Here is a 22046-nt window from a genome sequence, read left to right as displayed (position 1 = left end):
TCAGCAAGAAACTTTAACAAGGCGGCAAAATCCTGCAGATAAATACATTACACCCACCCCCCAAAAAAGTACTATTTAGGAAGCGAATTCCACAATACCCGAGGCATACACTATAAAACATTATGGATATATCCAGACAAACAGTTCTTATTCCTTTACCCCCGTAACAAAGTCTCCATCAAACTCTTAGGCCTCATGTCCACAGGCAAAAGAAGAATTAAAATCCGCAGAGGATTTTAACTCTTCTCCCGCGCGCGGATCCGCACCCCATAGGGATGCATTGACCACCCGCGGGGTAGATAAATACCCGCGGATGGTCAATAAAAGTGATTTTTAAAAAAATGGAGCATGAAAAAATCTGGACCATGCTCCATTTTCGTGCGGGTCCCCCGCGGGGACGGCTCCCGCGGGAGACCTAAAATAGGAATTTAAAAGTATTTACCCATCCGGAGCGGACCGGGAAGGTCTTCTCTTCCTCACGGCCGCATCTTTCTTGCTTCGGCTCGACGGATGTGCCCGGCGCATGCGCGCGGCACGTTGGCTACGTGCCGCAGCCGTGACGAATTCATCCGCCAGCCGAAAAATAAGATCCGGCCGTGAGGAAGAGAAGACTTTCCCCGCCCGCTACGGATGGGTAAATTCTTTTAAATTCCTATTTTCAGCGCTCATGTCCGCGGGGCAGGAGGGACCCGCTGCAGATTCTCCATGTAGAATCCGTAGCGGGCCTGATTTTCCCCGTGGACATGAGGCCTTAAGGCCACTATTGCTAGAAGACATTATTAGAAATTGAAAACTTCCAAGAACCAAGCCCCTTCCCGCTCCCACTAGTGGGAACTGTATTTGTAATCCATGATTAGTCTGCTTAGCTTAGGACTATTTAGCACACACAGAAACACAAACACATTATGTAAGGTTCTCATTTATTTCCAGTTTCTGTGAAAAGAGGTTTTGGGGAAATTTTGTATGTCAGAATCATTAAATACTTAATAAAGAAAGCAAAAAGTATTTACAAATGTCATTCTTACTTGGTTTAATAATTACAAGAACCCCCAAAACATTTTGGAAGGACAAATAACCAAAAGGCTTTGCTTTCTCTATAAATACAGAATTTGCTAGGGTTGAGAGATGCCTCTTTCCAACACATGGTGATTTGAATAGAAATAAAAATTCTCTACTTCACTGAGAAGGGAGAAAAAAAAAAAAAAAAAAAAGGAAAAAAAAAAAAAAAAAAAAAGCCAGCTGCTGGTAGAGCATCCAACAACATGAATTACAACAGATTAATTAGAAGTTCATTTTTGTATAATAAAAAAAAAAAAAAAGAATAGGTCCGTGTCCTGAACGCCAGACATGCGCTGGAGAGCAAAACACAAGATTCAAAGACGGCTTGCTGCCATCTTCAAACCAAAAACAATTTGTAATAATTATATATATTTATATATATTTATATATCTATATTTCAGCCATAGAGAGCAATAGAGAAGCTCGAGTGCTCCGTCCCACTGAAGCATGTAGGCTCCAACTGCTCTTTGGGGAAAAAAAAAATCTGCACAAGTGAAAGGTCTGCATGTGCCCCACTTACATGACGAAATGGAGGGGAAGGAAGTGGGACACTGTGTTCCACTCTTCTTTCAGCAGTCCCGAAATACCTCAAGTACTTTTATTAAGTGAAATCCCAAGAGATTGTTGCATTAAGGAAAAAAAAAAAAAAAGCAAAAAACAAAAAACCCATTGCCGCCTGCCCATGTGTCAAGGCTTCTTTCCACCAACTGCCTGTGTACATCAGGCGTTTTGACCTTCAGTGTCTTCTGTCAGGCTTCATCATTCATCAAGAGTCAATACATTCTCACAAATGCAAAATCACTGGGATTCGTGTGTTTCTTTGTTAAAAAGTCTGCAAGGGGGAAAAAAACAAAGAAAAAAAAAAAACAAAAACAAAAACTGGAAGCCCCAAAGAAAACAAGAGCAAGCATAAAGGCAAATTTCTAGTCCTTGTGATCAGTATCAGATTCATCTTCTGCTTCCCGCAACCATGTAAAGAAGGCGGTGACAGATTTCAGGGCGACACCTTTTCCTTGCTGCTCTGCTGGGTCCTTGCTGGATTCCCACTTGTAAAATGGTTCTTCCTTTATCACATCTTCATCGTATAACGCGTCAAAGAACATCCTTAATAGATCTGAGAAAACAGGATGCTGGTTAGTTCAACGCTTCCAATCGTCTTGTGAAACATGGCTTACCCTACATATACATACACTAATCCCAATTTTACAATAGGTGGTCTCGGAGGGTGGATTTCCACCCATGTATATAGTAGGGAAAGGGGGTGAGGGGGGCAAAAGAACCCACATTTTGTTGGTTAAAGGAAAAATTCCCATCTGGAACCACCTTTGGGACTCTCGCCCATCTCGAGGTCTGCGGCCAACCACTCCTAAACTGGCTGTATGATGCAATGGTTAAGAGTTACAGAAACAGCCAAGTGGGCTCTTTAACATTATTTTTGCAACTACCCTAGGGCTACATGGCAGTTATGGAAATGGTGTAGCACAGCGAGCTACAAGTGTAGCTTACCAAATCAGAGGTATATTCGTTACAGTGCTTCTTACATCAGTAATGGTTTCGTCATGTATACCATAGAGAAGCAAAAAAAAAGGGAAAAACTCACTTGGGGGCTGGTCAAGTTTCACAACAAGGGCTTGCAAAGCATATAGAGCTTGTAGTTCCTTTGCTTCGTTGTTCAGATATTTTTGCAGTAGCTTAGCCCTGCTGTGGATCACACCAACATCAACTCTACAAGGATTCTCCACTACAAAGGAAAAATAGAAAGTCAGAACCAAGAAATGTCTTAACTAAGAAAGTGAAGCAGATGTTAAACGTGTAATCTGAGGAGAACAATGTAAGTTGCAATCTGCTCAGCGCTGCATACACAAAAAAAATAAAAATCCTTCTTCACCCGCTTCCCCACTATACTCTGCCTTCTGGCTGCACCAATGGTGTTCCATCACAGCGACATGTGACCCCTGCAGTCATTTACTGGCTGATCCAAAGTTAAATGCAGCTAGTAATTGACTGTAGCAGTCACATGTCATTACTTGAGACAGAAAAAGTGTTGCAAGCGCTCCATAGAAGTGGAAATGCGTGGAATCGGGTGAGGCCTGGCTGTTCTTATGCAGCGTGGAGTTGATTTCAATTTACATTTTTTCTACGCAGACTAAAAGCCCATTTTGACACGATGATTATCACTGAAAGCCGTCCTTTAAGCGATAATCGTTGTGTGTAACTGCACTGACACCGTGCAGTTTTCGTTATGCTGTTGCTCATCATTGTCTTTCAGCGTGCTGAAAGACAACAATGAGTCTTATCAGGGATTCACAGTGGGATACAGCTGATACTATTGTTTCAGATGTATCCCGCTCCCTGATGACAGGGGACACCCCGTTGTCTTCTGCATCCTCCGCTCCGAGCGCTCGACTGTATAACAGCCAAGTGGTCAGAGCAGGAAACAGCTGGATGCAGAAGGCAAGCGGAGACACCCCGCTTGTCTTCTGCATCCTCCGCCTGGGAGCGCTCGGCTGTATAACAGCTAGGCACTCGGAACGGGGAACAGCTGGATGCAGAAGGCATATATCCTCCTCCCCCCCCCCCCCGCTTGTTTTCTGCATCCTCCAGAGCACAAGGTGATCGCTTAACGTTTGAGCGACCATCTTGCGATGTAAAGGACAACGATTGTCGCTCAAAAGACATCTTTTGAGTGATAATCATTGTGTCTAAATGGGCCTTAACCCATTAAAGGCCCCATACTTACAGATAATGGCGGAGTTGCACACGGAAGTCATAAGAGTTCTGACAAACATAGTAGATGATAACTGCTGGTCAGTCAAGCCGGCCTGTGGAAGAACAGGAGATAAAAATGGTTGATCGAAGGTCTCTTGCCACTTAAATCATTAAAGGCGTTTTTAAAAATGTGAATTATAAGATTGCTAAAATCTAGTACAGCCAAGTAGCGGCAATCTGCTGCTCTGGACCCTCTCTTTGTCCTGTGCAGCCACTGATCTGCCGCTGTGTTTGCACGCATCACTTCCACAGCAACAGACTGTTACCTACAACTCCCAGCATGCATAGAGCTTGTTTACGGGCCAGTGCTGAAGCTCCGCCCACAGCTACAGGTCCTACAACTTACTAACAGACCTCCCTCTGATTGACCGCGCCAGAGAAAGCTACTGAAGCGTTTGAACAAATTTTGAGCAATAATCGTTATATGTAGAGATGAGCGAGTATACTCGCTAAGGCACATTACTCGAGCGACTAGTGCCTTAGCCGAGTATCTCCCTGCTAAAGATTCGGGGGCCGCCGGGCAGCGGTGGGGGAGAGCGGGGAGGAACGGAGGGGAGATCTTTAGAGACGAGCGGGGAGATACTCGGCTAAGGCACTACTACCATTAGCGAGTATACTCGCTCATCTCTAGTTACATGTAAATGGGCCATTAGTCGGTGCCCGGAATACGCCTTTAAAGAGTAATTAGATTCTCCATCTGAGACAAATGATTTGTGAAGACTTGTTCCTGCCACGTGTTCCTGCTTTGCACACAAAATTGTTTCTGATCTTTAAACAAAAAGTCTAATGGACAAAAGTAACCAACCAGAATATTTAAATCATTGCTTTTAGACAAGCCAGTTGTCCAACATTCATCTCACTAGTAAGTCTTTTGTGCACCCAATAGTCGTACCGTGTGAAGGTGCCTTAAGGAAAAAGGATTGATGTTATTTTTGACAGCGGTGGTGTGGGTCTTACAACCCTTTCATGAACTTATGTCTGCCCATTTTCCTTCTCGAGTTAATGCTAATTCTAGCCAAGAGTAGAGCTGCCCGAAACGCTGGATCCTCTTTAGAGACTAAAGATTTATTCAGTGCTAGAATTTCCTACAGATTTTGGAAGGCCAGCCATTTTCAGAAGATCCACGAGTTTACCAAGTCTTCTCCCCACTTGGGAATATTGCTCTTGCTTAGTTTCTATGGAACGCTGGGAAGATAGAAATGTTTTTTCTAGCAACTTTTCCTTTCATCTTTTCTTTTTACTGTGGGCAGTATTTGAGTTGAAATATAGTGGGCGCTACTTCCGTAATCTTCCCATTTAAAAGACGTGGTTCCATCTGCCCAACCCCTTTTTTAAAGAAACACTCAACAACAAATAGCCTATAGCTGTTGGTTTCACATCTTAATCGGCAGACAGCAAGATGTTTTTCTGCAGCTGTCACTGCACACAACATGATGGTCACACTAATACCATAGTATTACAGACAGTTGAAACTAGATTTAAGTTAACCTTACACATTAGATTAACTTTAGCTGAAACAGATTTAGGCAGGATCAGCCAACCATATAATGTGTATGGTGATGTTCTGACTTTCCATGCACAGTTTATTGTCCATGTAGTATCAGGGGAGAGGGGGGCAGAAAAGGTGCCATTACTACAAGGAGGCAGAAAAAGGAAGCACACTGTGTGGAGCGCACTAAAAGCGACACTTACTGCACTGGGACTAATGACTATCTGGGGCACTATGGATTGTGTAGGTGTGTAAAGCATACGAAGGGTGATGGCAAGCAGCCAAAGATTTGTATTTGTCGCATTTTGCAGAGCCAAGGTGTGGCCGGGAGAAGTCGCAATGACGATCTGGTCACAGATAAAGAGAACACAACATCGATGAGATGTTACCATCTGTGATCACTGAAGATAGCTGCACTGTAATCACTGTCACTATGCATAGAGATGTACTATTACTGTGGCGTGATAACTGGGAGGCACTACTACTATGAAGGGGTCACTAGGTAGCACTTCTATTTGGTGTAAAACGTGCGTGACCTAAAATTCCGATCAGGAGTTAAAGACTTAATAAATTACCACTCTTGGAAATCAATCATTTTAACAGGTTATCAATGTTTTTTACTCTTTTCTTTGATGTCTAAGAACTGGGGGAGAAAATAAAAGGCAATACCTCAATCCAGTCAAATATCTTCTGGTTACTGGAGTTGTCTTTTAGCAGGTTAGTGAGCATTTTTTCTAGCTCAGCTGAGGACAGGTCTTTCTTACTGGGCGTCTCGGACTCTTCTAACGTGTACTCAAGTTTCTGCAATGAGAAAGAACAAAGGTAAGGATGTCAGTCCGTAAGTCCAGACCCTAAAAATCCAAGAGCAAGGGGGGGGGGGGGGGGGGTAACAAAAAAAGGACAAGTGCAGGCAAAAGTTTAAATTTTGCAGACTCTTACATTGTCACTGATAAACTTGTTCATATCCTGATCTTTTGATAAGAACTCTTTCCAGCTGAGCCCTGATTCTTGCCATAGAGCACCTGCCTTCTTGTGAGACTGCAACAGAGGATTAACAATATTGAGACAGTTTAAAATATTATCCAATATGGTTTTTTAATTATAGTAATGAAAAAAAACCAAACTCACCATGCCTTTACACTGCAAACCTAGAATTTCTGCTAATAGTGTACCAGCCTTGCCAATGGGAACCAAAGGTTTTGTCAACTCTCTGTAAAGAAAAAGAAATTGCATTGTAACATATACACCAGACAGAACTGGTACAGTCCATGCAGTTTCATCACACACAAAGTTCTGGTGACAGATAGTGATTCCTGGTGAGAACAGAAAGACAAGTAATTCCCAGAAGGTCACAATGAGATCACATGACCCAACTGAAGAGAACGAGTCCAGGAATCTTCAGAGAGAAAGAAATAACTAAAAGTCGAAGTAGCCGACGTATATACTGGAGGAATAGTTACATGATTTGTTTCTGTGGTGGCCCTTTAAACAAAATGAGTTCACATATTACCTGAACAACTCTCCCATGGGAATTCCTCCCTCTGCTAAGACTGGACTGATAAGTTCAGCTAAATATAGCCAGATATGAGGGATGTCTATTTCCATATCTTCACCTACTTCAAGTACTTCTAAGACTCTGCAAATAGAATGATTCGTGGATAAAATTAAATAAAGGTCATACTTTTTCTTAGTAACTGTTGTCAAACTTTAGTAAACAAAGAGCGATAGCCCTAACCACATAGCAACTGAAGGCTATTTAGCTTCTTCTTGAACATTAGAACACTTAAGCAGTCTACTATTCTTGTGTTTCTCAAAGTAGATCTATCATAGGAATTTATCAAATTAACTTTTCACTTAACTCTTTTAAAAGGAATAATTAAAAATGACAAAATCTATATTATGTTAATTACACACAAATCTATATATACACTGTCCAAAAAAAACTAACAAAAAAAAAACTAAATCCAACCACCTATAAGTTGTTTTGCGGCAAAACTCGGCATGCAGTTCCATCTCAAGCAGATATACAAATGATTAGAGTTGTGGTGGGATTAGATGAACGGTCTTGCCACCTGAGGCTCTAAAAGTGGTTCTATACTCTGTCTATAAAAAAAGCTCTAAGAGGCTACTTGTGTGTAGTGGAGCTCATTTTCTGCTTATGTGGAGCTTGTTGACCACTAGACGTCTCTGCGATGCAGAGAAGAGATTTCACCCAGTTAAAGAGAGTTTGAGAGCGGCGCATTATTGGAATGCGAGAAGCAATCAACGCCCTCTGTGACTTCACTAGCCCCCCACCATCCAATCGCCTAGGGCTGATGGCAGACCTGGAGGCCACTAAGGCTGGTAAAGTGAATGAAGAGAGAGAATACACTGCAGTACAGAACTGCAGTATATTATCTGAGCGATCATTGGATCACACAGAAAAAGGTAAAATAAGGGGTGAAAAAAAATTATCCAAGCATAAAAAAAAATAATAAAGTTCAGCATCACTGCACCTTTAACAACTTAATAAATTGAACACACCTTCAGCTCATAGCAAACATTTAAGAAAAAAAAAATACGGCCGAAATTCTGTTTATCTTCATTTCATCTTCCAAATAATGCAATAAATATATAAACGTGATAAGACTTCTGTCCCAAAAATGGTATCAATAAAATTGCAGCTTATTATGCAAAAAAACAAGCCCTCTCTCTATAGGAGGTGAATCGCTGAGCGAGGGGCAGACGAGAAGCCAGTGGCATGTCTTTCAGTTTAAATGCTCTGCACGAGCGCTGACGACCTTAGCGGTGATGTCAGCACTTGTGCAGTCGTCCGAAAGACTGTTGGCCTGTGTAAAAGGGCCTTAAGAAACTGATATCTATGGTTTCTGCATGTGCAAAACAGCCGAACTGCATCTGTCACGACCATGACATTGTTAATCTTATATCTACATTCTATAAGTCAAGTTTAGATAATTATCTTTATCCTTATACTAGCGACACCAAATACTTCCTAAAAAAACTAAATAAAGCTTAAATACCCCTTATAATACTGTTCCCTAGGTAGTGTGCCAGGCTTGACCAGCGAGTACAGAAGAAGACCCATGTGCTCCCGGGCGATGGTGCTCCTCTCCAACGTGGACTCAATACCGTTTCGTACAAAGATAAACAGTAGTGAAGGGCTATTAAGTTCTTGGACACATTGAAGTGCTTCCTGTAGCGACAAAAAGACTGTCAGAGGAACAATGAACAGAATCACAGAAGTAGAACTCTTGCAAAGATACCTCACCTTCATATCATTAATATGTAGATATTCTTCTATGATAGATTTGGATTTCCTTTCTAATTCTTCTTCTGAGAAGGCAGGTGTAGAGGGCGCAACCGCGGCAGCAGCTGATGTTGGGATCTCGCGCTTAACTGACAAGTAAAGAATGGTTAGTAGATACAGCAAACTGAAGGCAGGGGGGAGAACAAAACAACTGAAGGGACTTCAGGGTGTGTTCACATGTTGCAGAAAGTCCAGAGCAATTCTACAAGGTGTGAGCGCACCCTAAAGGGGTATTCTGGTTCCACAAAGGTGCTGTCTCTAATAAATGAGAATCAAATATTAAAATTTACAACGTGGTTCTGCTTTGGATTCTGGTTCTAACTCTAAAGCGCAGCAGCTTCTCCAGGCACCTCAGAAGTGTTTATTCCCAGGTTGCCCTGGATACGTTCTGTAGGCATTCCAGCATTAGAGGTCGGGCTGTAGGAACGACCGGGGTCTGCCTTTTTTCCTCTTCAGCTCTCGGGACTGGATTGCTGACCAATTACAGGGCAGCACTTAGTATGGAAAGTATAGAGCAGGGATTGTCATAATGTCGTTTCATGCTGTATGTCAGCAGGCATGTGGTGGCCATCTTAAAAACAGTGATGCGGGGAGGGGGGGCGCTTGGCCAAGCAAGCTAAGAGTGTGGACGAACTTGGAGGAACTGCTTCAAGGCCTTAACATTAAAAAAACAAAACAAACAAAAAAAAAAAAAAAAGCACAACAGATTCTGCCCTTTTGCTGGGGTGTCTGAGGCTGTGTAGCTCCTGCAGAAGTCCCCCCTGGGCTTCCAGCCTAGGGTGGAGAGATCTCCCACCTTTCCTGCTTGTCCAAGACACAGCGGCCTGGTGGGCCTACAGAAACAGCAGAAGTCGGGCCTAGATTTCCTCTGCACCCGCGGAAGGCACATGTGCCGTGGCGGGTCTGCGACCCTTGTGGCTGCAGCAGAGAACTACACACAGCAGCAGCAGGGGATCTGGTGGGGCTTCCGAAGCAGGGAAGCAGGGCAGTGGGAGGCCCGGTGGAGTGCAGTGCATCTAATTACCTGTGACAGCTGCCATCCTCCAAGGGAGAGCTGGCCCAGGGCTGAGGTGAGGAAACCTATCACTGCTGGAGGAGCCTGTGAGGGCTGATAACAGCCTGCATAGCTGGAGGAAAGATTACCTGCAGAGGAGGGGGAGGGGCTGCTGGCAGCCACAGCAATAGTCTGCAGAGCAGAAGATACTAGGCTGGGAGCTGAGAGATCACTCCAGGCAGAGTGGAGAGAGAGAAACTTCCCCCTGTCACTACTAAGCCTGGACATTAAAAGTAAAGCTACAGCGAGCTTGGTGTGGGGTGGATTGGAGGCCCCACTGGTTAACCCCTTCTTGCCTGGGTCTGAAAGAAACCTCCAGAGCCCTGAGAAAGAGCCACCAGCTTGTGAGGGGAGAGGCTCTGCACACTCGCAGCCTGCGGGTCAGGGTTTCTAAGTTGTGGCCACTCTGCACAACTCTGCAGCAGCACATGCACCGATAGAAGTCTGCACCCTATATTTAATAAAGCAGGACATCTGCTGAGTAAAAGGACTCGAAAGGAGTGCCCAGTGCCACTTCAGACCCTTTTCAACATTTTCAGCTCTGCTACATGCAATTTCTACATCAACTACACTTATCCAGAGCTCTACCACCACCTAGTGGGCGAAATATAAAATTACAGCAATTCTATCTCTGCGCCCAGGCTGAGTGAGGCACTCACCTGCAACATAGCAAAGAGCTGGATTTTCTATGTTCCACCAACAATCTGCCTCCATACATTATTACAGGCCTATCTGGTAGGCCATAACCTAAAGGGGCCCTCCAGCCAGCCGGAACACATACATGGTGATGGGGATGTTACTTACTCTCCCCTGAACTATGCTCTAGCCTCGTCCCAGCATATCTAGAGGAATATCAGATCTTTTAGCTGTACTTCAGGGGGAGACTGAGGATGAAAACAAGGAAGTGTGGCAAATCTAATAATCCAACACAGAACTCCTCACAAAGCACCCTGCCGGAAGGTTTCCCAGAACAATCAAGCATTAGCCACTCCAACAAGGCATCATCACCCGGGAGCTCCAACTCTCCGGTCACAAGTGAACCAACAATGGAAGGTCAGCTAAACAAGATTCCACTGCCTTCCACGGGTGCAAGCCTCTACCCATCTGATGGCAACCTACTATCTCAGATTCAGCGTATCATTAGAGAAGAGTTACAACCCGTGATGCGCACCACAAGGGACACATTGATCTCCTGATATCCCTCCTCTTCAGCTTCTCGTATGACGGACAGGTTGGAGAGATTTGTTGCTCTTCCTACTCCAGACTATGGGAGGGGCCCCCATAAATATAGAGGAACACTCTCGGTCTAGACTTTTTGATCTTTTCGGATTTAAGGTTTGGGAGCCCCTTTTCTGTGGTTCTTTTCATTTTTAATAATTGATAAAGTAAAAATACATGGCCAAATGTTAGGATTTAGGAGGAGTGAATGCGCATATGCAAATAATTATGCTTTTTTTGTTTCCATGTACTATGTTGTGCCAGTATAAGGTGCACTTTTTTGGAGGACAGGATAAGAAGGTAATGGCTGCTGGATTCATACCCATGAACAGCTGAACATGGTGCAAACTCCTTTCATATCTGAAATGTTTGAGGATTCGCTTCCCAACCAGAATACCCCTTTGAGGAGGGATGCCCGTGACATGACTTACTGCTGTCTTTGCTGCGATCTCTTGGCTCAGTCATACTTGCTACTTTTCTCACGGCTTCCAGTGGAATTTGTCTGTCTCGCTCTCTGCTGTGGTCATCCGTCTCCTTGCTATAACTCCTCTTTGTCAGTACAGCCCTTGCCCGATCTGCACGACCCGAACGTTCAAAAAGATCGCCTTTGTCAAATCGTTCACCCCTCTCAAATCTGTCTCCTCTGTCTTTGTCAGATCGGTCACGGCTTGAACTTGCCCTGCAACAGAGGAGGATTATCATATAGCAAAATATTAAAGTGAAGGCAGTCACTACAATGATAGTTTATGATAGACATTGGACAACTTTATGTTCCAGATTTCTATGTAAACGAAAAATTATTCATGTTTGAATTGCAAATCTATTCAGCCATGGATGTTAGAAACTGTACAGCATTTTAGCTTCAAAGAATCTGCTCATAAAGAATGAAAAAAACAGACAAATCAAGAGCATTCCAGTACTAGGCAGACCTATGGTTAATTCTAAAAAGCAACATACATCCCAGCACACCGACACCAGAAAACACTGCAGAGAGAAAACTAAATTTAACCCTTTCCAATCCAATTTGTATCCTGGTTTTCCTAGGGGGCTTACTCTTTTTCTGCCATTATACAACGGCGCTATCTGCTGGCTAAAGCCAATACTGCATGAGGGGACACGTTGGATAGGCTCCGACAGCAGAGAGGCTGGCAATATACAGTACGAGAGCCCCGACAGACGTCTTCCAACATCAGAGTTGTACAGCCTTAAATCATAATGTCTTCAGGAGGTCAGACAGTGGATTGGAAAGGGTTAATAAATATTTGGTACAAAAATAAAGAAAAATCCATACCGCTGCACGGCTCGTCTAGCGTCCTGACTCTCTGCGCTTGCGGATTGCTGCAGAGCGGAGAACCTATTTAGTGTACTCGTCGCCGGCCGACCAGATTCTGGTGCTGGATAAAGAATAAGACGTTTTAGGTTAATTATATGTGGATAAAGGTCTGATCCTCGTAACATTTACAGCATAAACCAACCAAGACTTACCGGATTCCGCTGGCTTTGCTCCAGTTCCTCCACTGCTCCCTTTACCCCAACTCAAACGACCTCCTGGTGCCAGTAATTGGTTTGAATCTATAGCACCAAGCTAGGGGAGAATAGGCTACAGTTTAGTACACAAAGTATATACGCATGTACACACATGATTCACCACTTTGGGCACGGGTAAGCACATCTAAAGTCAGAATACAGATAGTCCCCGACTTGCGAACATTCGACTTACGAATTTCGCTAGATACGAACTATCTGTTTTGCACAGTATGATGTCATGCTATGGCATTACATCATACTGTGCAGGGACCGGACAGGCTTCTATCAAGCCTGATAGAAGCCTGTCCGGTCACATCGCGGTTGCTAGGCAGCCGGGGACCTTTTGAAAGGCCCTAGGGCTGTCTATGCAGAGCGCCTAGCAAGCCGTGCGCTGGATGGGCACTCTGCATAGGCAGCCCTGGGGCCTTTCAGGAGGTCCCCGGCTGCCTAGCAACCACACAGCGTCCCGCGATCTCATCATGGGACGCTGTACGGGCCCCCTAAACGTCGGGTGCCGGCTGTTTCTTACAGCGGGCACCCGGCGGCAGCAGTTCCAACGAGCCGCGCCGCTCGTCAGAACTGTTAACACTTTAAATACCGCTGTCAGAGTGGTATTTAAAGTGTTAACAGTTCCGACAAGCGCCACGGCTCGTCAGAACTGCTGCCGCCAGGAGCCCGCTGTAAGAACAGCCGGCACCCGACGTTGTATGGAGCGGGATCCACCCGCGATCCCCTCCATACAAGCATTCGTTCGACTTGCGAACAAAACGGACTTGCGAACGGGCTCCCGGAACGGAACCTGTTCGCAAGTCGGGGACTAACTGTATAGACTTGGCTAATTGTGGAATCCTTTACGCTTTCCAAATAGGAAGAGTAGGGGAAGGAGAGGAGGAAAAGGGATTTTTGTTACCGTAAGATTCCTTTCTCTCTGCGCTCATTTGGGCACAGAGAGCAAGACCTTAGATCTAGTTGTTACTACTAGGAGGCGACACTAACAAAAAAGGTTATTCCCTCCTATCATCTATACTCCTCCAGCAGGCACAGAGCGAAATCAGATTGTGTGTAATCAGTAGGAGTGACAGAAAACCAACATCAATCATACAGCTTATATAGAAAGGGAACGGTACCATGAAAAAAAGGCCACAAAGATTGAGGATTTCTTAATGTTAGAGACTACAGCCAGTAAGAATGAATTGGAAGGGTGCAGAGTTCCCCAATGAATGGTACTAGAAATGGATTTTATGGTAAGTAAAAAGTAAAATTCCATTTTCTCGTCACTATGCAGAAGATCTCATCCCGCTACATTTCTCCACCTATGAAGGAGGGTAATGAGACTGTACATGCTTGCCATGTGTAGTCATGCGGGACACAGTTTGCAGAAAGACTATTGCTTTTCCTAGGGAGCAGGCTGCGCCCGGAGAGGTGCACAGCCATACTACTATAGGATAAAGAAAAACATGTGACCTATACAGTGGCCATTGTAACAAACTCTGACGTTAAATAGAATTTTTTACATGAGTGAGGCCATCTTATACCGACCACGAGATTGCAAAGGAGGATTGCCGCATGATATGCCCAATCTGTGAAGTATGTGCCTGGCTGTCTTGGTATGGTACGATAACTCCACATACGTAAAAACTCCCATTGAGGTGCAGAACCTAGTAGGGGCTGACTAATGGGTTCCATGCAGTTCAGAAGAACTGTACTGAAAATTACCAAGGTAATGGTATTGACTGCTAATAAGTTGCCCCATCTAGTCATGGGCTTCACTTTAGGGGTTCCCGGAAGGGACTGCAATACCAGGCCCGATTGTGGAATGGACACAGCAAGCTGTCTGCCGGTAACCTGTACTAAAGATTTATGTAATATATAGTCCCCAGATGGGGAATGTATCAGATACTACTCTAGAGCCTAGCCGAAGAGCAATCTACAGTACTTAATGTAGATGGAGATAATCACATGAAGCCAATAATCACCTGAAAGCATCAGAAGGGAGAAGTCTGAAACTGCTCATTTTAGCAGACCAGTGGGTCCGAAAGAGAAAAGAGCTGAGAAGGAAGGGGAGCTAGGAATGATGTTGCCTAAATTGAGGTTCTGCCTGGACAAAGGAGCCGTGAACACGGGTCAAAAGCACAAAGTGGAAGGCGAGGGGGAAGGTGCTGCCCCCTGCGGAAGGCTGTGGGCTGGCAGGCCACACAAAGCTCAGACCCCAAGTAGATCTGTGACGGGGCTGTGACCCCAGGCCATGACATGAAAGCCCTGCCGTGGGCTCAAAAGCAGTAGCCAGCTGAGAAAACCTGGGGCGTCAGAGAGCTATGGGGAAAGGTAAGTGGTGGCCACAAAGGCGTTGTGGTGGAAAGTAACTTGGCAGAGACATCTGGAGGAGGGGGAACACACGCAGATCCGGGGACCCAAGAAAGGTTAGGAAGGAAGAATGGGGAAATATCCCCCCCCCCCCTAAAAAAAAGGGGGAAGGGGCAGATGGAAACGCACAGTCACTTCACCTTCATACTCTTCTCTTCGGCCCCCCAGCAGGGTCATCCCCTCACACAGTGGTGAGAGATCACTGGATATGGGGGAACAGGCAGGAAACAGGTGATCCCATGGTTGGGGGGGGAAGTAGCGCAGTTAGTGCTGTTCTGTTCCCCTTTGTTTTCTTGGAGGAGGGAGTAACAGTGTCTTGTACAGTAACTGTTCGCCCTCCCCACTTGGGGACAATCAGGGAACTTAGATCATTCCTGATGCCTAGCTAAGAGGACAAGGGGAAAAAAATAAGAAATGACACTAAGCTTAAACTGATTTAGCTCAAAGCTAAAGCTGGTAGGAGGGACTAACTTATTTGCTTCGTGTTCGCCTCCTAGTGGTAGCAGCTATACCCAAGCTAGAGTTATTTTCCAATGACCCAGACGAGAGGGGAAAAAAAGCAAATGAAAAAAAAAAAAAAATCACAAGGGCTTTCCCAAAGTAATCTACTGCTACAATACAAACATTTTATCAGTTCACATGCTCACCTTTGTTATCTTGGTGATCCTACTGGTGTCAATAGGACGGCTTCCTTTACTAATGGGCACAGTATTCCAGCCATCATCAGTTGGTTGACTGCCACGTCCACTTGTAGGACGACCGGGTGGCTCTCGTCTCTTATCTTGCTTGGACATTAGTTGCTGTACCTTAACCTGTTCCCGTTGCTTTTCTAGCTCTGCGTCCTTATGGATCTGATCGATCGTCTTAGGGCCCTGATCTGCACGACGAGGTATCCAGTTGCACTGGAAGGAAATTAAAGACTCAAACATATGCACAAGTGCATGGAACATTTTACAGACTGCTGCCCCATTCACTCGTTTGTCATTTGTGTTTTTGTTCTGTCATGCTCTATGAAAAAGGCAAACTAGAATATATAAAGAGAATCCAAGAATAAAGCTTACCAATCGCAGATCAATGACATCTTGAAGCATAAATCGGATACGAGAAGAAGTTTTTCTTTCTTTAATGATTTTATCCATTTGGTTAAAATACTGATCCATGCGAGGCTGTGGATTAAACATTTGCATTAACCAATGTAACCAAGACATTATTATAGATATAGATGCAGAGTAACAATATTACAGACAGAAAGCAATACAAGTTGTGCTATAAAGCAGAGTATGTAATGTACGAAGTCTAATCTAGGAGAAAAAGGGGCAGAATTACTACACATTAACCTTGCTAGGACATAACCTATACGCACATTTAACCCCTTGAGTGGCAGGTTTCCTACCACCCTGTCGTGCCCACCAGGGCAGGTTTTTTAAAATGGTCTAATCATTGAATTTCAACTAATTTTGCAGTTGCGTCTCAAGAGCCATAACTTTTTCATTTTTCCATTGACATGGCCATATAAGGGCTTGTTTTTTGCGGGACAAGTTGTGATTTTTTTTAAACAGGAGGGAGGGAAAAAAAATGGGGAAAAAAGAAAAAAAGGGGCCATGTCATTAAGGGGTTAAATAATGTATTAACTTCCTTCTCTGGGTCATTATGACGCATGGATACCACATGTGTGATTGTATTTTTGATTTTTTACAAAGTAAAGGGAGACAAGTGTTTTTATTATTTTTTTAAATAATTTTTTACCTTTTTTTTTTTTTTTTTTGTCCCTTTAGGGGACTTCCACAGGGACTCATCAGGACCCCTGATCACAATCCAGGGGTCCGATGGTGACAGCCCTTTACATGCTGCAGTCACATAGACTGCTGCATGTAAAGGGTTAACAGCAGAGATCGGAGGTTTTCTCTGATCTCTGCTGTAAGAGCAGGTACCTAGCTGTCCTCTGACAGCTAACAACCAGCTCTCCCTGCCACAGAGACCATCGGCTTGCTTCTGACAAGCCGATGGTCTCTATGGCAACCTGTAAACAAAGCAGGAGGTTGCCGACATATCGGCAATATCTTCTGCTGCTTTTTCAAAGCCCTTGCACTGCTCTGTGTGGGTCTGTGCAGGCAGAGCACACTGTCACAGCTTGTGGCATTGTGCTCTGCAGCTCCCATAGTGATACATAGCCCGGAAATCTTCCGGGCTATGTCACTATGAGCAGTGGAGCTCGTCCCGGAAAATTTCCGGGCGTGCCACTCAAGGGGTTAAGGCTAGTTTTTGGGTAAAAAAAAAAAAAAAAAAAAAAAAAAAGAGCACAACACACTGCAGAAATATTAATGTTTGTGGCCAATAGTTTGACTCAAGCAGGACTTCAGCCACCCAACAGTGCCAAAAAAAAAAGCTCAAGATGATACATGTTACTACCTACGCAGATAGCTTCAAAATCCACTGAACTGATGCAAAAGCAGATAAAATCTTTAGTAGGATATAAAAAGGCTCCTTTAAATGTGACAATAAGAAATAAAACCATTCATGCCGACTCCTGACTTCAAGGCTGCTATAGTTTGGAAGCCAAGAATCAAGGCTAAGATACCAAGCTCTAGCGCTTACACTGTAGCTGTAAGCAGCATTTAGTCAGGTTGCATTCATACACCATTCACAGTGAAAGGGTTAGGCCAAAGATGGAAAAATGGAGAATAATAGTCAAAGTAGTATCAAAACATGAAGAGGGGGGGGGGGGGGGGGGGGGGGGGACAAATCCGTGAGGCTATAAAAGGAAAGTCATGCTTGATGATAGTCTTACCTTGGCCCTTTCAAAGTCCAAGTCCTTCCCAATCGTGGACAAAAGTCGACAGAGACACTCCAAAGACTCCTCATCGTGGTTCTTTAGTAACTTTACTACACAATCGTGCATAATGGCTTCTGTCAACATTTTTAATTTGAAAAGCTCACCAATAAATTTGATATTACCAAGGGATCTGCGCCTTGCACTATCCCTGGCTTCTACTAACTCGTCATTAAGCCGTGCCTTTTCCTCTGGCTTTAGAGAGAATGAAAAGGAAAAAAATTAGTTATTGAAAGTAACATTAAAGGGAAGACATCATGCCCTATAAGTAGCATAAACTAAGTTACAGTGCTTATAGATCAGGGAATGTGCTTTTTATACGTACCAGGCACCTCATTTCTGGGCAGTCACCGGTAGAAATCCATGCTCGGTTAGTCCGTCAGACTCTTTTCTTCAAGTCATGCATACACATTCCCATAGAGAACAGTGGGAGTGTGCGCACTGCCTGAAGAGACTAACTGACCAAGCGCAGACTTCCATTGCTGACAGCATGGGAAAGGGGACTTGGGTAAATAAAAAGCACATCCCCAAACTGCTCATTCCCTGTCCTATAAGCACCACAACTTATTTATGGTGCTTATAGGGTGTGACAGGTTTCCTTTAAAGGAGTTTTTCTGTGAAATACTACTGAAGACCCATCATCTTGATAGGTTATCAATAATTGATTGGCTGGGGTCGACCAATCAGCTGAGTGGGAGCATGCTGACAGTGCCGCAATAACAGAGGTCAGCGCGGAAACCTCTGCTCCAAATACACAGAAACCTCTGCACCGACCTCTGTATAGTAGCCGGCACGGCTCTCATTAATCTTAATGAGAGCCGTGCCTGCAGTTACAAGCGCCAGCCACTGCCCAGAAGTCGGCGCGGAGGCTTCTGCTTTGATCTCTGTGTTATTGTGGCACTGACAGCTTGCGCACACACACACAGCTGATCAGTCAGGGTCCCGATTTCCATGGATGACCCCTTTAAGTATAAAATAGCACATAACACTAAAGTGAAAATCTCAATACAATGTTGGCAACATAGTACTTGATCGCATTAAAAGAGAAAAAAATGCTCTCAACAAATACCGTAGTAGCAGCATCCATCTCCTTCTGTTTCTTTTCAAACACCTCATCATCATCTTTGTCCTTCTCAAATTCCTTCTGGCAGCGGTTCAATAGCAGCTTGCGGAAATTGACAGTCACAGCTGGCTTGTCTGTAGTTGGGACTTTAAGCTGGAAGATGAAAAGGGGACAGTTTCAAATAGGAAAATGACAAGAAATTCTACAGGTTAGTGAAAGCGTACAGACGTAATCAAATTCAACGGAAACCGCAGCAAGAACCATGGAAAAAATGGACGATTTTGGCTTATGGCAGCATAAACTACTGAACAGAGACCCAGAAAAAAGTTAAAATATATGTGTGAAAAAAAAAAAAAAAAAAAGAATAAATATTATACACACACTATATATATATATATATATATATATATATATATATATATATATATATATATATATATATATATATATATATATATATATATATATATCTCAGACTAAAGCAACCATTTGCCTTTCAGTCTTAAGTACACTTAAACTTTACGGTATGTGCGGATTTAGACGCTTTTTTTAGCGCTTACACGCTGCAGATTTATGGAGAGGAAACCGCAATAAATCTCTGCAGCATGAATTGACTTGCTGCAGATTTAAAATTTACGGCACAGATCTAGTCACACTGCAGACTTTCTCCACAGCATATGAATAGGATTTCCCAAATCCCATCCACAATGCTTGCACTGTAAATGCTGTGGATTTTCTGCAGATAATTCCTCTGCACAAAATCTACATTTCAGTCCTGTGTGAACATTCCCTACATGTACCTGAAATCACGGTAATGAAAACCCAACATGACTGAACAAGGCAGACTTACCCCCATAAGGCAGCGGCACATATTGGCATATGCAACAGAGAAATTTGGCTCAGATATGGCCTTTTCAAATATTAGGTCAATAACGCCCTTCAATCTATCCTCTGTGTCTATGGCCAAGTCCTGGACTTGCTTCATCAGTTGCTGGAACATCTGCGGTGTGAGCTTGTTGAGGATACTGCGCACTCTGCGGAACAAGTCCTGTAAAGAAACATTTAATTAGGGTCAAGACATCCAAAATACATGCGGAATATAGATTTCAGCAAAAGGGAAAATCAAGTGCACAAATGTAAAGAGTTTCCAATATTCAATGTTATTCTTGGAAGATCAATACCAACCATGCCCCCTGTATCACATCTTGTATCCTAGGTAGAGGCGGTACAGAGTACTAGAGCCTCCATGCCCCCCATATGACATCTTGTATCCTAGGTAGAGGCGGTACAGAGTACTAGAGCCTCCATGCCCCCCGTATCACATCTTGTATCCAAGCTAGAGGCGGTACAACAGAGTACTAGAGCCTCCATGCCCCCTGTATCACATCTTGAATCCAAGCTAGAGGCGGTACAACAGGGTACTAGAACCTCCATGCCTGCCTGTATCACATCTTGTATCCTAGCTAGAGACAGTACAACAGGGCACTAGAGCCTCCATGACCCCTGTATTACATCTTGTATCCAAGCTAGAGGTGGTACAACAGGGTACTAGAGCCTTCATGCCTGCCTGTATCACATCTTGTATCCTAGTGAAAGGCGGCACAACAGGGTACTAGAGCCTTAATGCCGGCTGGTATCACATCTTATATCCAAGTTATAGGTGGTACAACAGGGTACTAGAGCCCCCATGCCCTCCATATCACATCTTGTAACCTAGCTAGAGGCGGTACAACAGGGTACTAGAGGCTCCATGCTCGCCTGTATCACATCTGGCATCCAAGCTAGAGGTGGTACAACAGGGTACTAGATGACCCCTTTAAGTGTTCAGTTTTCTGCAATAAATTATCCTTTTGCCCCGATATTGTAATCACGTATATCAACATTACAATCACACACAAGTTACATTTGATTCTGACAGCTCCTTCTAGGTGCTTGGTATACAATGTGTATGTCTAGAGAGGTTCCTTCAATTCTTAAGCCACACATCTACTGGAATGGAATTGCACAAACATTTTGGGGAGGGAAAAAAAAACCTCTTTTTTTTTACTTTTACAAACTCATCTGAATGGTGCAAATCATTAATTAATGTGTACAGTAGCAGTTTAAACACTATTCTGGAGTAAAATATGTCAGAAAACAAAAAAGCTAATGCACAGAAAGGGTAAAAAAAAAAAAAAAAATTAGAACGCAACACAAATTATTGGCATAATTATTTAAGCTAAAATCCTTTCCTTCTAGATGTGGAACCTGCGAAGCCCACTATATGCTCTCCATGAAAAATATCATCACCACTAGCGTACCTGAGTCTTTATACTTTCTGGATCATCCTCTTCCCCGGCTCGCTTGTTGACCGGTTTCCAGGCCTTCTCCGCTTTGTTTAACTGCACATTTTCATTTAATGACATAGCTGCGATGATTTTGCGTGGCTCTTTCCTGGGTCCGTGTTGAGACCGCCGAGGACCAAGATTTGCTTGCTGCATACGTTAAAGAAAAACATAAAATACTTTGTGAAAAAGATATAGGAGGAACGTTTTTCTGTCAAGATAGACTTTGTGAAAGCTTAAAATAAAAATTGCAAAATAAGCTTACCGGCCCACGGTTTCCCATAGCAGGTCGGCCTAAATTGGCAAATGATGGTGTAAAGTCCGGCCCACAGTTCATGCCAGTTAACCTTGTGGGATCCAACGGCCTAAGGGGAGTTTTGTTTGCCTGTTAGAAGAAAGAAATTATATTAACCGAAAATAATGTAAAAAGTTATCACACACACAAAAATAAAAGTTACCTACCTTATCTAACACTACATCAGTGATCTGAGGGAGACCCTCTGGTTTTGTCATGCTTGCTACGATAAACTGAAAGCCAAGTAAGAATTCGCGGTCATAGCTTTTCTTTTCCTCAGGATTCAGGGGTTTCCATTGTTCTGTAGATAAGAGAGACCCGGTGAAACGTCTGTAATCTGGTAACCAAAAAGTTTTATTACTTCTAGAAGTGTGAGTCCAGGAACGTCATTGATATAAGGGTGCATCCACTTTGAGCTGGCCATGCACAGAGGATCTCACAACGAATCTGATACATGCCTCCAACACAGGCTACTGTATAGGCATATCTTCCAAAAGCACCCAAAAATACCTTAACATACCTCGCACTATTATTTTTCGCAGGTGCCCCTGTATAAGATAGTGGAGTTAACTACACTAATGTATGCAGCAAAGGAGAAAAACAAACAAACAAAAAAAAAAACAGGACTTTTTAAAGGTCTTCTTCAGGTGAATGCGGGCCTGTGAATGCATTTAACATATGCTGGGAGCTTTCCGGGCTGGTGTACCAAATGTACACTGCAGACACCGTGTGAATGCACCCCAACAC

At 43.7% G+C, this 22046-nt stretch overlaps 1 protein-coding gene across 4 annotated transcripts in view; it reads right to left on the bottom strand.

Moving 5' to 3' along the window:
* Nucleotides 1-901: 901 nt before the first annotated feature.
* Nucleotides 902-22046, bottom strand: part of EIF4G1 (eukaryotic translation initiation factor 4 gamma 1) — a 75240-nt gene continuing 54095 nt past the window's right edge. For 2 of the 4 annotated variants that reach the window (XM_066603315.1, XM_066603324.1), the window contains 20 exons: nt 21467-21636; nt 21270-21389; nt 20981-21154; nt 19531-19728; nt 18687-18833; nt 17576-17812; nt 15849-15953; nt 15435-15689; nt 12382-12481; nt 12188-12290; nt 11328-11575; nt 8586-8713; nt 8338-8510; nt 6828-6953; nt 6446-6527; nt 6257-6355; nt 5987-6118; nt 3800-3881; nt 2660-2800; nt 902-2173 (listed from right to left, as the gene is read on the bottom strand). In XM_066603315.1, the coding sequence (XP_066459412.1) occupies nt 1983-2173; nt 2660-2800; nt 3800-3881; nt 5987-6118; nt 6257-6355; nt 6446-6527; nt 6828-6953; nt 8338-8510; nt 8586-8713; nt 11328-11575; nt 12188-12290; nt 12382-12481; nt 15435-15689; nt 15849-15953; nt 17576-17812; nt 18687-18833; nt 19531-19728; nt 20981-21154; nt 21270-21389; nt 21467-21636 (3011 nt within the window). In that variant the 3' untranslated portion in view covers nt 902-1982. The remainder of the gene's footprint in view (nt 2174-2659; nt 2801-3799; nt 3882-5986; nt 6119-6256; nt 6356-6445; nt 6528-6827; nt 6954-8337; nt 8511-8585; nt 8714-11327; nt 11576-12187; nt 12291-12381; nt 12482-15434; nt 15690-15848; nt 15954-17575; nt 17813-18686; nt 18834-19530; nt 19729-20980; nt 21155-21269; nt 21390-21466; nt 21637-22046) is intronic. The other 2 variants (XM_066603331.1, XM_066603340.1) reach the window with 1 other exon arrangement.

This window comes from Eleutherodactylus coqui, chromosome 1 (genome assembly GCF_035609145.1).
Source record: "Eleutherodactylus coqui strain aEleCoq1 chromosome 1, aEleCoq1.hap1, whole genome shotgun sequence".
Classification (NCBI taxonomy): domain Eukaryota; kingdom Metazoa; phylum Chordata; class Amphibia; order Anura; family Eleutherodactylidae; genus Eleutherodactylus; species Eleutherodactylus coqui.
Note: the sequence above shows the minus strand (reverse complement) of the source record. Positions and strands in the feature narration are given on the sequence as shown.